The sequence below is a fragment of the Ranitomeya imitator genome, chromosome 2 (assembly GCF_032444005.1).
Source record: "Ranitomeya imitator isolate aRanImi1 chromosome 2, aRanImi1.pri, whole genome shotgun sequence".
NCBI classification, from domain to species: Eukaryota; Metazoa; Chordata; class Amphibia; order Anura; family Dendrobatidae; genus Ranitomeya; species Ranitomeya imitator.
The window spans coordinates 760,382,098-760,396,957 of NC_091283.1; the positions used below are offsets into that span (position 1 = coordinate 760,382,098).

Consider the following 14,860-nt stretch of genomic DNA (forward strand, 5'->3'; position numbering starts at 1 on the left):
GAGAAAAAATAATCACTGGGATAAGTTGAAGTGTTCCAGAGTTATTAATACATGAAGTACTACTGGTCAGATATTAAACATTTGGCCTGGTCAATAAGGTGAAAATTGGCTTGGTCAACAAGGGGTTAAAAATGTTTGCTTGACTTTTACTTTTTATTTCATGATATGTATTTTTCTTTTTTAAATGCAGATTTTGTCACTTTTACGCTCACTGAAGCTATTTTAGACTCATTTTATGTTCTTCAGGAAACGTGTCCATTAACAACAATAGACTAAAGGTACTGTCACACTAGACGATATCGCTAGCGATCCGTGACGTTGCAGCGTCCTCGCTAGCGATATCGTCCAGTGTGACAGCGACCAACGATCAGGCCCCTGCTGGGAGATCGCTGGTCGGGGAAGAAAGTCCAGAACTTTATTTCGTCGCTGGACTCCCCGTAGACATCGCTGAATTGGCGTGTGTGACACCGATTCAGCGATGTCTTCGCTGGTAACCAGGGTAAACATCGGGTAACTAAGCGCAGGGCCGCGCTTAGTAACCCGATGTTTACCCTGGTTACCATCCTAAAAGTAAAAAAACAAACACTACATACTTACCTACAGCCGTCTGTCCTCCAGCGCTGTGCTCTGCACTCCTCCTGCTCTGGCTGTGAGTGTCGGTCAGCCGGAAAGCAGAGCGGTGACGTCACCGCTCTGCTTTCTGGCTGCCCGGCGCTCACAGCCAGACCAGAGAAGCAGAGCGCCGAGGACAGACAGCGGAAGGTAAGTATGTAGCGTTTGTTTTTTTACTTTTTAGGATGGTAACCAGGGTAAACATCGGGTTACTAAGCGCGGCCCTGCGCTTAGTTACCCGATGTTTACCCTGGTTACCGGGGACCTCGGGATCGTTGGTCGCTGGAGAGCGGTCTGTGTGACAGCTCTCCAGCGACCAAACAGCGACGCTGCAGCGATCCGGATCGTTGTCGGTATCGCTGCAGCGTCGCTATGTGTGACGGTACCTTAACTCAAAACCTATCTTTTGTATTAAAGCATCTAATGAGCATGTGCAAAGTGTATTGTGAAGGGAGGAGTATGGAAGCAGTGACATCACCTATTGAGAATGGAGAATTCTGTGTTATCACCTGGACTTAGAGATGTTATCTGTCATTGTAATGCTTGTAAGATCATGAGAGTTTTGAAATTTTCTGTTGAGAACATGAAATGGGAGTCTAAAATGCCCTCAGTGGCCAGAATGAAAGTTATAAGATTTCTTATTGCAGATTGTGCTATGAAAAAAAAGCCCCAAATTCTTTCAAAAATACATTTAACTCAAAAACTTAAGGTACAAAAAGTGGTAATTTTCTGATGAAAAATTCACTTTGGCCACACCTTTGGGGGGAATACATTGAGGACATAATAAGAAACTTCTAGAGATATGTTATTCACAGTCTAAGGTGCTATTATCACGAAGGATGAGCAGACCTGTGTAAGTTCGGGTTTGTTGGGTTTGACCGAAGTATAGTTCAAAGTTTGGTTCGGGTACCGGAAACCGAACCCCATAGAAATCAATAAGAACCCGAACTTTGCAGCTGGAAACAAATATCTATCCTATCTATCTATCTATCTATCTATCTATCTATCTATCTATCTATCTATCTATCTATCTATCTATCTATCTATCTATCAAAAGAAGTTTGGAATTCAGCAGTGTCCGGTACGACCCCCGAACATGTTAGAAACCTCCATTCTAAGCTATTAGAACTGTCAGTGGCAAAACAAGTCTCGTTGGATGGCTGAATAGGAATTCTCATTGACTCTCTGCCTACTCTTTACAATTTCACTTTCTAATTCAAGTTTTTAAGTGATGGCCCAGATGCCCTAATCAATAGGAAGCCTGTTTTGGGGTTAAAGTCTCTTAGAGCTGATGGTGATCAAACTGCTAGAAATGTTGCCAAATTTTTTCGCAGCTTGTAATTCTGTATAATTTGTTGTACTTTTGGAATTTTTACACTAGTTCTGGCCAGGTCTGCCAACTTTTTGACTAGTGAGTGAAGCTTGGTAGAAGGAAGGAGAACATGATTAAGAGCTGCCAACAAATTCATCATAATTTCATGAAAAAAAGTGGCACAAGCTACTTTAAACATGTAATCCAGTCTCCTATTGGAGTATATTTTGTGGTGGCCCATGGCTGCTGAAAGTTGTACCAAGCTCATTAGTAGACACGCGCGTCGTAATGAATTTGGAACGCCTTACTCCAGCACACTCTTCTCCTCAAGGACTGGCCTACAAAATGCATGTTTTGAATTTGGGGCTTTGTTTGTTGTTTAGGTTTGTTTTTTTTAAATGAAGAGTCCTCCGGTTTCCATACATTCTGAGTGTCTGGATTGGATGGGAAAAATATCATTTTGTTGGCAACATTGCTAGAAATGGGAAGGGAAATGAATGCATGACACTACAATAGACTGTAGGTTTACTGAAGGACAGAAAAGGTCCTCCAAAGCAAGAGGTTCTTATTGTAACCACTTTCCAATCGGGCCAAGAGATGAGACTCTAGAAGTACAAACACACACCGTCTTTGATTATTCAGAATTCCCTAGTGGGGCACAAGAAAATGCGATTTGTAAAATAAAATGTAATTTTTATATAATTGATAAATTACATATATTCTTGATGATCAAAAATGATGATATTTCCTATGTTTGGCAACATCGCGTCTTATACTTTTGATTTTCTTTATTTTAATATAGATTCTGAAATTACAGTCCAAAATGGGAGGAATTAGACATATTTCATATATAAAAGATTGAACCGAGAAGCTGTGATGAAAATGCATCAGATGTCAGTGATACCATCCAGAGATGCTACATGCTTCCAGAAAAAGGTCAAAGAAAGAGAAGAACCGGTAAGGGTCAACTCATAACTTTTTTGATGTAGCCCTTGATAAAACTGAGTTCTAAATATAATTAATTTCTGAGGTTGTCTGGCGTTTGTAAGGGAATACAAAAGTGATTACTTGTATTAGTATTGAACCACTTAAACTTGGGTGACATACCCTCTAGGATGGTGGTTGTGTATTGAAATTCACATGGTCATGTCTAAACATGATTTTACTAAGCATCTTGATTAGGACTCATACTCGCGTGAAATATGACCGAGTCTCGCATGTTAACACCCGGCTCTGCCGCCGGCACTTGGGAGCGGAGCGTGCAGCTCCATGTATTGCTATGCGGCCGCACGCACCGCTCTGGAGTGCCGGCGGCAGAGCCGGGTTTTAACCTGCGAGACTCGGCCGCATTTCACGCGAGTACGAGCCCTTAGGCTGGAACACAGTGCAAAGGATCTAGAGCCGCGTTTCCCAAACTCTAGTTCTCATGGCCCCCAACATATTAAGTTTTCAGCATTTCCTTCGTTTTGCACATGTGAGAACTTGTGGAAATTTCTGATACTTTGATGAAAATGATTCCATTACTTGTGCAATACTAAGGAAATCCTGAAAATGTGATCTGTTAGTGGCCATGAGGAGCTTGGAGAACACTGATCTAGACGTAATAAATGAGTAAGCTAAAAGCATCACATTTGATCTAAATTTAGCATGATACTTTCCATTTAGTTCCAGCAGCTGGGAGGAAAGTTGGGTTAATGGAACCTATAGTAACATAGTAACATAGTAAGGCCGAAAAAAGACATTTGTCCATCCAGTTCAGCCTATATTCCATCATAATAAATCCCCAGATCTACATCCTTCAACAGAACCTAATAATTGTATGATACAATATTGATAGTAACATAGTTATATTGATAGTAACATAGTAAAACTAGTATTACCATTAAGACCTTAATTAGTGTTACATCTACTCCTGTGATGTCTTCTTCTGTCAACAGGCAACTGACGCATTCATTTTGTAGGCACACGGGAAATGGAGGGCATATCTGGATCAAAAGCTCTTTGTCCAGCCACTGAGATCAGGGTGGCTGGGACCTGTAGTGCTTTCCAGTCTTGCAGGATGCATATGTGTGCTGCCCAGCCGGAATAATGACTACCTGTTATTGGTAAATGGGACAGCACCACACCCAATTAAATCACCCAGCTTACTGTTGGGAGTTGCTAGTTATAGTTTTACTGGATCTGGTTCACATCTTTAGTTCATCTGCTGTTTAGCCTATGTTATTTCCATTATGATCTCAGCCCGTTACCTTCCTATTCTTCTGTCTTTCAATTTTGCTTCTTGTTTGCCTTTCTAGTTCTGACTCCGCAATCTGATTATTCATGTCAGCCCACTCCATCGGCCAGTGACGAGTCAACCTAGCGTCCTTGTGTAAGTCCATATTCCTGCAGAAGGGTTCAAGGGTGAGGGCCAGGGCACCCTTGGGATCTGATAGTCGGAGTAGTCAGCACAAAGCCTGTCCATGTCCACTTGACCACACAAAGCCATAGCTAATTAATTTTGCTGGCTACTGCCAACAGAGTGCTGAATATAACTCGTGTCTGGTGTGTGCTTATCCTCCGTAATTAAGAGATGTGGCTATTGGCTCATTGATAACCCGAGGCATAAAATGAACAGTATATTGCACCTTTTGGATATGGCATGGCTCTTTTGGGCATTTTTTTGCATTGTTTGAGGTGTAATAGGTATAGTATCGTAGCAGCATCCATAATTCACACATTTGTTTTCAAATCCTTCATGTTAAGAATAGTCTCTGCTTATTATCAACAAATTGGGAAAAAATTCTTCCTCACAGCACAAGGCTGAAACCTGTACAGAGCAAATATTTCAAAGGATGAATTGGTTACCCAAAGGAGCCCTTCCTCTAACAAGCTCATCTGTTTTGTAAATTCAGTTCCTGTGTTTTTAGGACAAAGCTCAGAAACCAAATTACCTAAAGCAGGTGTGAACAGAGCCTTGGCTTATAGGGTTTTGTGTAAACTGAGCACCATTGTAAAGGCCCCTTCACATTAAGCGACGCTGCAGCGATACCGACAACGATCCGGATCGCTGCAGCGTCGCTGGAGAGCGGTCACACAGACCGCTCTCCAGCGACCAACGATGCCGGTAACCAGGGTAAACATCGGGTAACTAAGCGCAGGGCCGCGCTTAGTAACCCGATGTTTACCCTGGTTACCATCCTAAAAGTAAAAAAAACAAACAGTACATACTTACCTACAGCCGTCTGTCCTCCAGCGCTGTGCTCTGCACTCCTCCTGTACTGGCTGTGAGCACACGCCGAACCAGCGATGTCAGCAGGAGTCCAGCGACGAAATAAAGTTCTGGACTTTATTCAGTGACCAACGATCTCCCAGCAGGGGCCTGATCGTTGGTCGCTGTCACACATAACGATTTCATTAACGATATCGTTGCTACGTCACAAAAAGCAACGATATTGTTAACGATATCGTTATGTGTGAAGGTACCTTAACAGACACTGAAAAGTATTAGACACATTTGTTTTTTTCATCCTCTTGATATAAACAGAAATGTCTCCATTCACTGCCAAAAAAGTGTTGACATGGGATTGAAAAACCAAAGTATGTTACAAAGGTGTCAAACTTTCTTTATACAATTAGATAGGTAAAGGCGGAAGCCTAGATCTAATTTTCACCATTTTAATGCATTTTATGGTTAATGGATTATTCATTATTACACATTTGCAACATTTATTTTTATTTTGTCAAATTCCTTATAAGCTGTGTGCAGTTGTTGTTCGCCGTATCATGGGCTTTGATCTGGGCCCCGATATCTTTGGATGGTTCTTCTTTTCAAACCAAACAAGTAGATCAGATTCATGTAAGCACAAAATATCACACACCGTTTAGCATTTGTGCAGCCTTTTCATGGTGGCTCAGTGGTTAGCACTAGTGATGAGCGAATATACTCGTTACTCGAGATTTCTCGAGCACGCTTGGGGGTCCTCCGAGTATTTTTTAGTGCTCGGAGACTTACCGTATATACTAGAGTATAAGCCGACCCGAGTATAAGCCGACCCCCCCCTAATTTTGCCACCAAAAACTGGGAAAACTTATTGACTCGAGTATAAACCTAGGGTGGAAATGCAGCATTTACCGGTGAATTTCAAAAATAAAAATAGATCATTATTTCCCCATAGCTGTGCCATATAGTGCTCTGCACCGTTCATTATTTCCCCATAGCTGTGCCATATTGTGCTCTGCACCGTTCATCATTTCCCCATAGCTGTGCCATATAGTGCTCTGCACCGTTCATTATTGCCCCATAGCTGTGCCATATAGTGCTCTGCACCGTTCATTATTTCCCCATAGCTGTGCCATATAGTGCTCTGCACCGTTCATTATTGTCCCATAGCTGTGCCATATAGTGCTCTGCATCGTTCATTATTGCCCCATAGCTGTGCCATATAGTGCTCTGCACCGTTCATTATTGCCCCATAGCTGTGCCATATAGTGCTCTGCACCGTTCATTATTGTCCCATAGCTGTGCCATATAGTGCTCTGCATCGTTCATTATTGCCCCATAGCTGTGCTATATAGTGCTCTGCACCGTTCATTATTTCCCCATAGCTGTGCCATATTGTGCTCTGCACCGTTCATCATTTCCCCATAGCTGTGCCATATAGTGCTCTGCACCGTTCATTATTGCCCCATAGCTGTGCCATATAGTGCTCTGCACCGTTCATTATTGCCCCATAGCTGTGCCATATAGTGCTCTGCACCGTTCATTATTGTCCCATAGCTGTGCCATATAGTGCTCTGCATCGTTCATTATTGCCCCATAGCTGTGCTATATAGTGCTCTGCACCGTTCATTATTTCCCCATAGCTGTGCCATATAGTGCTCTGCACCGTTCATACTGCCCCATAGCTGTACCATATAGTGCTCTGCACCGTTCATACTGCCCCATAGCTGTGCCATATAGTGCTCTGCACCATTCATTATTGTCCCATAGCTGTGCCATATAGTGCTCTGCACCGTTCATACTGCCCCATAGCTGTGCCATATAGTGCTCTGCACCGTTCATATTGCCCCATAGCTCTGCCATATATGCTCTGCCTCGTTCATATTTCCCCATAGATGCTCCACATAAATCTGTGCCGCTACTGCCGCTGCAATAAAAAAAGAAATGCCATACTCACCTCTCTTGCTTGCAGCTCCCGGCGTCCGGTCCCGGCGTCTCTGCGCACTGACTGATCAGGCAGAGGGTGGCGCGCACACTATATGCGTCATCACACCCTCTGACCTGAACAGTCAGAGCGGAGCGACGCCAGGAAGATGGAGCGGCGCCCGGCGGCTGGAACGGGGACAGGTAAATATGACATACTTACCTGGCCCCGGCGTCCGGCTCCTTCTCCCGGACAGCTGGTCTTCGGTGCCGCAGCTTCTTCCTCTTTCAGCGGTCACCGGCACCGCTGATTAGAGAAATGAATAGGCGGCTCCACCCCTATGGGAGGTGGAGCCGCCTATTCGTTTCTCTAATGAGCGGTCCCACGTGACCGCTGAAGAGGGGAAGAACTGCAGCACAGAAGACCGTGGGACGGCAGGGGGAGCGCCAGGATCGCTGGAAGCAGGTAAGTATGCCTCAGCGCCCTCACCCGCCGACCCTGCCGTCCACCTTGACTTGAGTATAAGCCGAGAGGGGCACTTTCAGCCCCAAAATTTGGGCTGAAAATCTCGGCTTATAATCGAGTATATACGGTAGTTGTTTTTTTTTGCCGCAGCTGAATGATTTACATCTGTTAGCCAGCTTGACTACATGTGGGGATTCCCTAGCAACCAGGCAACCCCCACATGTACTTATGCTGGCTAATAGCTGTAAATCATTCAGCTGAGGTGATGAAAACTAAATCTCCAAGCACTAAAAAATACTCTGAGGACCCCCGAGCGTGCTCGGGAAATCTCGAGTAACGAGTATAATCGCTCATCACTAGTTAGCACTGTTCCTTTGCAGCACTGAGGTCCTGTGATGAAATCCCACCAAAGACAACATCTACAAGGAGTTTGATGTTCTCCACACGTTTGCTTTGGTTTCCTCCGGGTACGCTATTTTCCTCCCACACTCCATAGACATACTGATAGAGAATTTAGATTGTGAGGCCCAATGGGGACAGTGATGGCGAGGTCCCTAAAGTGCTGAGACCATGTTAGTACTCCTTGACAACCAGACCAGATCATGGTTAACATTCTACTACCTGCTGGTATTCTGTGTGCCTCCTTTGAGCATTGGGTATGCTAAAAAGAATGATCTGGCATGCAGGATTTCGTCTTGGCTACCTGGAAATGACTTATTAGCCTCTCCTTATAGTAAACACATGCCTGTTCACATACACTAGGCCAAACTATAGTGAAATAAGAAATAATTGCTGTTGGCCATGGAACCAACACAACCTCAGTCCAAAATGAATTGGGAAAAAAAGACTAAACTAAATAGGCCAGAGTTTTGGCACAAATGATCCTACATACCGGTCATCCTTTGTGTGTGTTACACTTTTTGTTGCTTGTTTGACCAGAAGTGTGGCTTCCAATATGGAAGTGCCTGGCTTAACATGTGGTGCTGTGTGCCAAATGCCAAAATGTTGGTGCAAATATGGTGCATTTCAGATACTTTATGCCACATTTACATACTGTAGTTTATATTTTTAGTAAACCCGCCCCAATGTTTGTGCAATGTGGTAGCTTTATTTCGGGTTGTCTGCTATAAAGGGCAGCTTGAGTAAAGCTGTACAGAGACGCGAGACTGTAGCCTAATGAAATTGTTAGATCTCTCATCGACTGTATAGAAATAATGCTGCAAATACTTTATCATCTTTTATTCTCTGAGGAGCAGAAGAACTTTGCTACCAATCTGTCTGACTTCCAATATATAGTAAGCGCATTGCCCTGTAGGGGGTAAAGCTTCTATAATAATCCCGCCTTTTTGGGGCCCATTCATCAAGACTGGCATTGTGCACACTAGTCTTATTGAAGGTGCATGGTCGGGTAAGATGCGCTGCATTTATTAAGAGGTGCACGCAGCATAATAAATTTGGTACAACCGCTGCGGCGTGTGCCTCACCAGAAATACTAGATCAGTCAGTGACTGGAGTAACATTTCTGGTGTAAGATACACCACTGATATGGTGTAACCTATGGTGAATTTGGCGGGTGGCCCGCCCACTTTGGTGGAGCTGATCAGGACTGGCATAGAAACTGCTAAAGTCGCAACATTTCACGTTGCACAAAAATATAGCAGATTTTCAAAATGCTTACTTCAGAAAAAAATCGTAAACACTTTGCTGAATTGTCTCCATTCTGCAGAAACTGAAGTTTGATCATGAATCCTGATGAGGGTGATTGGTGCTAAATAGCTCCGTTTACTCTGCATGACCCCCACCCACTTCACCGTCCCCATTGGTGATTGACAGCACTGGCTTGCTTGAACTTTTTCTGCAATCACCTTTGAGGGAGGCCGGGATGTGCGAAACCAATGGGTAGAGCGGCGCAGTTCATGTCGGCACGCCAAGGCTGCACCAAGCACCCTAATTAGCATGTTTGATTAAACTTCAGTTTCTTCAGAATGGAGTCAACGATTAAAACACAAAAGTGAGATTTTTATAGGGGCTAATGTTCCCCACAAGCCTATATGCTTAGTTTACATTGTCCATTTGGGCTGTCAGACTGCCTTTAACAAAACTGGTGCCTTCAAAGGGAGAGACGGAAAAAAAAATGGCAAAATTCAAAGGAACAGCTAATGGTGAAAAACTATGTACATAACAGATTGCAAAGGTGACCACTGGTTATGGCAGCAACAATTCTTTTTCAAGAGAAGCATCGCCATGGTAACTGCTTTTGTGTTCCACGAGTATATTCATGGGAGATTCTGCATCACCTCGCAACATTCCAGCCACTGTGAACACAAAACAGCCTTTCTACATGGGATCATGCTGGAACATGTTGCTCTTGTGTCCAGGTAAATGAAGGCAGTACGGTCTGTTGCAACGACCTGCTGAGAGAGGAAGACACAAAGGAACAATAAAAAGAGCATATTAGAAGAAATGTTCTATTTAGGATGTAATATATCCATGTCAGGTTTGTGTCACAGTGGGGGAAATAATTATTTGATCCCTTGCTGATTTTGTAAGTTTACCCACTGACAAAGACCTGAACAGTCTATAATTTTAAGGGTAATTTAATTTTAACATTGAGAGATAGAATATCAAAAATAAAATCCAGAAAATCACATTGTATAAATGATATAAATTTATTTGCATTTTGCAGTGAGAAATAAGTATTTGATCCCCTACCAACCATTAAGAATTCTGGCTCATACAGACCAGTTAGACGCTCCTAATCAACTCCTTACCTGCATTAAAGACAGCTGTCTTACATAGTCACCTTTATGAAAAAAAAAAAAAAAATTGCTGTCCACAGACTCGATTAATCAGTCAGACTCTAACCTCTACAACATGAGCAAGACCAAAGAGCTTTCTATGGATGTCGGGGACAAAATCATAGACCTGAACAAAGCTGGAATGGGTCACAAAACCATACATAAGACGCTGGTCGAGAAGGAGACAACTGTTGCAATAGTAAGAAAATGGAAGAAATACAAAATGACTGTCAATAGACCGATCTGGGGCACCATGCAAAATCTCACCTCATGGGATATCATTGATCATGAGGAAGGTGAGAGATCAGCCTAAAACTACACTGGGTGGAACTTTTTAATTATCTCAAGGCAGCTGGGACCACAGTCACCAAGAAACCATTGCTAACACATTACGCCATAAAGGTTTACAATCCTGCAGTGCCCACAAGGTCCCCTGCTCAAGAAGGCACATGTGTCGGGCTGTCTGAACTTTGCAAATGAACATCTGAATGATTCTGTGAGTGATTGGGAGAAGGTGCTGTGATCAGATGAAACAAAAATTGAGGTCTTTGGCATTATCTCAACTTGCCATGTTTGGAGGAAGAGAAATGCTGCCTGTGACCCTAAGAACACCATCCCCACTGTCAAGCATGGAAGTGGAACCATTATGTGTTGGGGTGTTTCTCGGGGTGTTTATCTGCTAAGGGCACAGGACTACTTCATCACATCAATGGGAAAATGGATGGAGCCATGTAACGTAAAATCGTGAGTGACAACCTCCTTCCCTTTGCCAGGACATTAAAAATGGGTCGTGGCTGGATCTTCCAGCAAGACAATGACCCAAAACATACAGCCAAGGCAACAAAGGAGTGGCTCAAAAAGAAGCACATTAAGGTCATGGAGTGGCCTAGCCAGTCTCCAGACCTTACTCCCATAGAAAACTTATGGAGGGAGTTGAAGCTCTGAGTTGCCAAACAGCTTCAAAATCTTAATGATTTAGAAATGATCTGCAAAGAGGAGTGGACCAAATTTCCTCCTGACATGTGAGCAAACCTCATCATCAACTACAAAAAAGTCTGACTGCTGTACTTGCCAACAAGGGGTTTGCCACCAAGTATTAAGTCTTGTTTGCCAGTGGGATCAAATACATATTTCTCGCTGCAAAATGCAAATAAATTTATATAATTTATGCAATGTGATTTTTCTGGATTTTATTTTTGATATTCTATCTCTCAATGTTAAAATTAACCTACCCTTAAAACTATAGACTGCTCATGTCTTGGTCAGTGGGTAAACTTACAAAATCAGCAAGGGATCAAATACTTATTTCCCTCACTGTACTTTTATTGAAGATTTGACAACTAAGGTTGTCCTCAACTGGAGATCACTCGACTCCCAAACGATGATCGAACCTGAACTTAAAAGTTTTGGGTTCATACCGGACAGTTAGTGTCCATTGGTAAAATCCAAACATGGATAGAGAGAGAATTTTCCAGCTGAAAGGTGCACATTATCTTTGTTTTTAATTGGGTTCTGGTTCAAGTTCGGATAAGGTTCAGATACCCGAACCAAACTTCAGAAAAGTTCAGGTAGGGTACCAAAATTCAAACTTCCATGGGTCAGTAAATCCCTAACCTCCATTTCTCCTTTCAAGGTATTCCACCCCTCTAAGGCTTTTCTACCCCTTGAATGTACATTTGAACATTGTGCTTCCATTTAATGACTACTTTCTGGTGGCAATTTGTCAACTCTTCAGGGAAACAAGAGGTCTCTTCTTTATCTAGGAGCCTCCTGGATGTCCAGGGAGAGTTGGCCATTATTAGGATTTACTACACAGTGGGGGAAAAAAGGATTTAGTCAGTCAACAATTGTGCAAGTTCTCCCACTTAATAAGATGAGAAAGGCCTTTAATTGACATCATAGGTAGACCACAACTATGAGAGTCAAAATGAGAAAACAAATCCAAAAAATCTTCTTGTCTGATTTGGCAAGATTTATTTAGCAAATTATGGTGGAAAATAAGTATTTGGTCATTAACAAAAGTTCATCTCAATATTTTATCATAGATCCTTTGGCAATGACCGAGGTCAAACGTTTTCTGTAAGTCTTCACAAGGTTGGCACACACTGTTGGTGGTATGTTGGCCCATTCCACCATGCAGATCTCCTCTAGAGCAGTGATGTTTTGGGCCTGTCGCTGGGCAACACAGACTTTCATCTCCCTCCAAATGTAGTGTAAGTGCAGTAATAAATTCACATTGCCATCTTCCCCAGTTTCCAGCGCTGCTCTGATCCTCTTTTGGGTCACTTGACTTCTATTCCAACCTGCCGACTCACAGTGGGGTCTATGTGTGAGCTGGAAGTCGCTTTTGAAATGAGAAGTGTAATTATCCCACTGCTTATCTCTGAACACTGAATCCGCTCTGTTTAGTCAATCTAAAGCAGTGTTCCCCCCAACTCCAGACCTCAAGAGCCACTAACAGGTCATGTTTTCAGGATTTCCTTAGTATGGTCCAAGCGATGGAATTGTTGCCTGTCTAGATGATGGAATTCTCACCTAGGCGATACTATGGAAATCCTGAAAACATGACCTGTTGGTGACTCTTGAGGAACGAACTTGGGGAACACTGATGTAAAGCCTCATTCAGATGTCTGTGATAAATGAACATCTGAATGAGACTTTTCACTGCAAAGCTCATCAGACGACATGACTTTGTCAGTGGCTACAGCGCTCAGCAAATTATCTTCAATGTACAGAGCGCAGTAATCGGTGACAAAGGAATCTCTACTCATGCGCTTTGTAGATGCAGTGGTGACAAAGTAAAAAATAAAAAAGAAATGTATAAACAAAATTCGAGTCAGCCGCTGCCTCCTATTACAAATAAAGAAATGTAAAAAAAAAAAAAAAAAAAACAATTTGCATCGCTGCTGTAACACATTAAATATATCCTAATATGATATTTAATATAAATGGAAGCTCACCACTCAAAAAGCATGCCCTAACATATCTTCATCAATGGGGGAAAAAAAAAGTATGGTAACTGGTCTCAGAATATGGTGTGGCAAACCAATTTAAAAAAAAAACACTTTTTTTTCCTTTCTCAATATTTAATTAAAAAAATAACACAAGTCTGATATCGCCGTAATCATACTGGACTGGAAAATCATGATGACAGGTAATTTTTGTCTTCCAATGAACGCCGTAAATTCCCCTTCCTTCCCCATCTATATCACATCAGTCACCGACAAAATGGCTCCATGATGTGATCCTAAACTAAATCCTCCCTTATTTTTTTGCAGACACCCAGAAGGGGAGGAGAGGGGTGACATCACACACGTGAGCAGACCCTGCCCACATTTACTGCAGTCGTAATGCGAGTTGGCAGTATGCAGGGTTTTCGTGGCAAATGTCAGCAGCTGATCCCACCTATTGTTTGAAAGTCTGCAATATGAAAGCTTTTTTGAAAAAAAAAAAGTAAACTTTTTTTGTTTTTAATTGTTAAAAAAATTCACATTTAACATTGAGTCATTAGTAGCTTACAGAAAGATTGGTTGGTGAGTACTTGGCTATTTATGGTTGGGAACATTTAGCCTTCAAGGCTAAGATAGTCCATAGACAGTATGTACGCAGTGGTCAGATGTGTATTGGGGTATGGGCACGTGCTGAGTAAGAGACTAACATAAATGGATGCTGGATCCAGACATTTCTCAAAAATAGGGGAGATAAAATTGCTTGGTGGATCATGTTATCTACTGTACAGCGCTGTCTCCAAGCGTCAAATTAGTGTCAAGCTCATGTGGACATTTGTAGACGTTCCATCCATTAGGGCTGATAATCCATTCTTTGGGTTCTAGAGGCAAACCTCAATGTCTTTATAAATTGGTAAGAAGCCATACAAAGCTCCAGAGAGCTCATTTCTAAGCGTTTGTATGAATCCTCCACAAATGGCTTCAGATTATGAGGAATACCAGAATTGTTTAACAGCTTCCGAACCACCCATAGACTTTAAACGTCTGGGCGGTCTCGCTGTTACTTGCATCACATGATCCTAAGTCCCTATAGAGAAGGCACAGACCGAAGAAGCGCTGTGTACACGGTAAAGGCAACCACTGACAGTGCTTCCTCCTCCATACACAGTGGTCAAGTGATAACTGTGTATAGTGAGGCCAATATACCAGCCCCATTTACAAGGGAAAAAATGAAAAAAAAAAATTTTTTCATTATTTAAATGCGCCCATCAAAGGTCTTTTATTGTGTTAAGGGAGAACAACCTGTAGAATTGTGAGTAACTAACTTAATCTTTTAGTTATTAAATAAAAAAAAAATAACACTGTCAATTTAAATTGCTGTTGCTAGTGTCCATTATAAAAGTTTTTGTTACAGAATAGGCAGAATATTTTTAAATGTATTCTATTGGTCCTTTATGGTCATAAAATTTTTTTAAAAATGAGATAAACAGCAGACCTCTATTTCCCCTCATTCTTCCACTAATATCACCCAATATCAGAAAAAAACAAACAAGAAATCATTGAATTTCCGAAAGAGAAAACCTTTTATAATTCTTTGAA

General features: G+C 42.2%; 1 protein-coding gene across 10 annotated transcripts in view; it reads left to right on the forward strand.

Annotated features, from left to right (window-relative positions):
• The window catches only part of MARCHF8 (membrane associated ring-CH-type finger 8), a 303,316-nt gene that overhangs the window by 106,098 nt on the left and 182,358 nt on the right, over nucleotides 1-14,860 (forward strand). For all 10 annotated transcript variants that reach the window (XM_069753364.1, XM_069753366.1, XM_069753358.1 and 7 more), the window contains one exon: nucleotides 2,727-2,881. In XM_069753364.1, coding sequence (XP_069609465.1) covers nucleotides 2,801-2,881 — 81 coding nt within the window. In that variant the 5' untranslated portion in view covers nucleotides 2,727-2,800. The remainder of the gene's footprint in view (nucleotides 1-2,726; nucleotides 2,882-14,860) is intronic.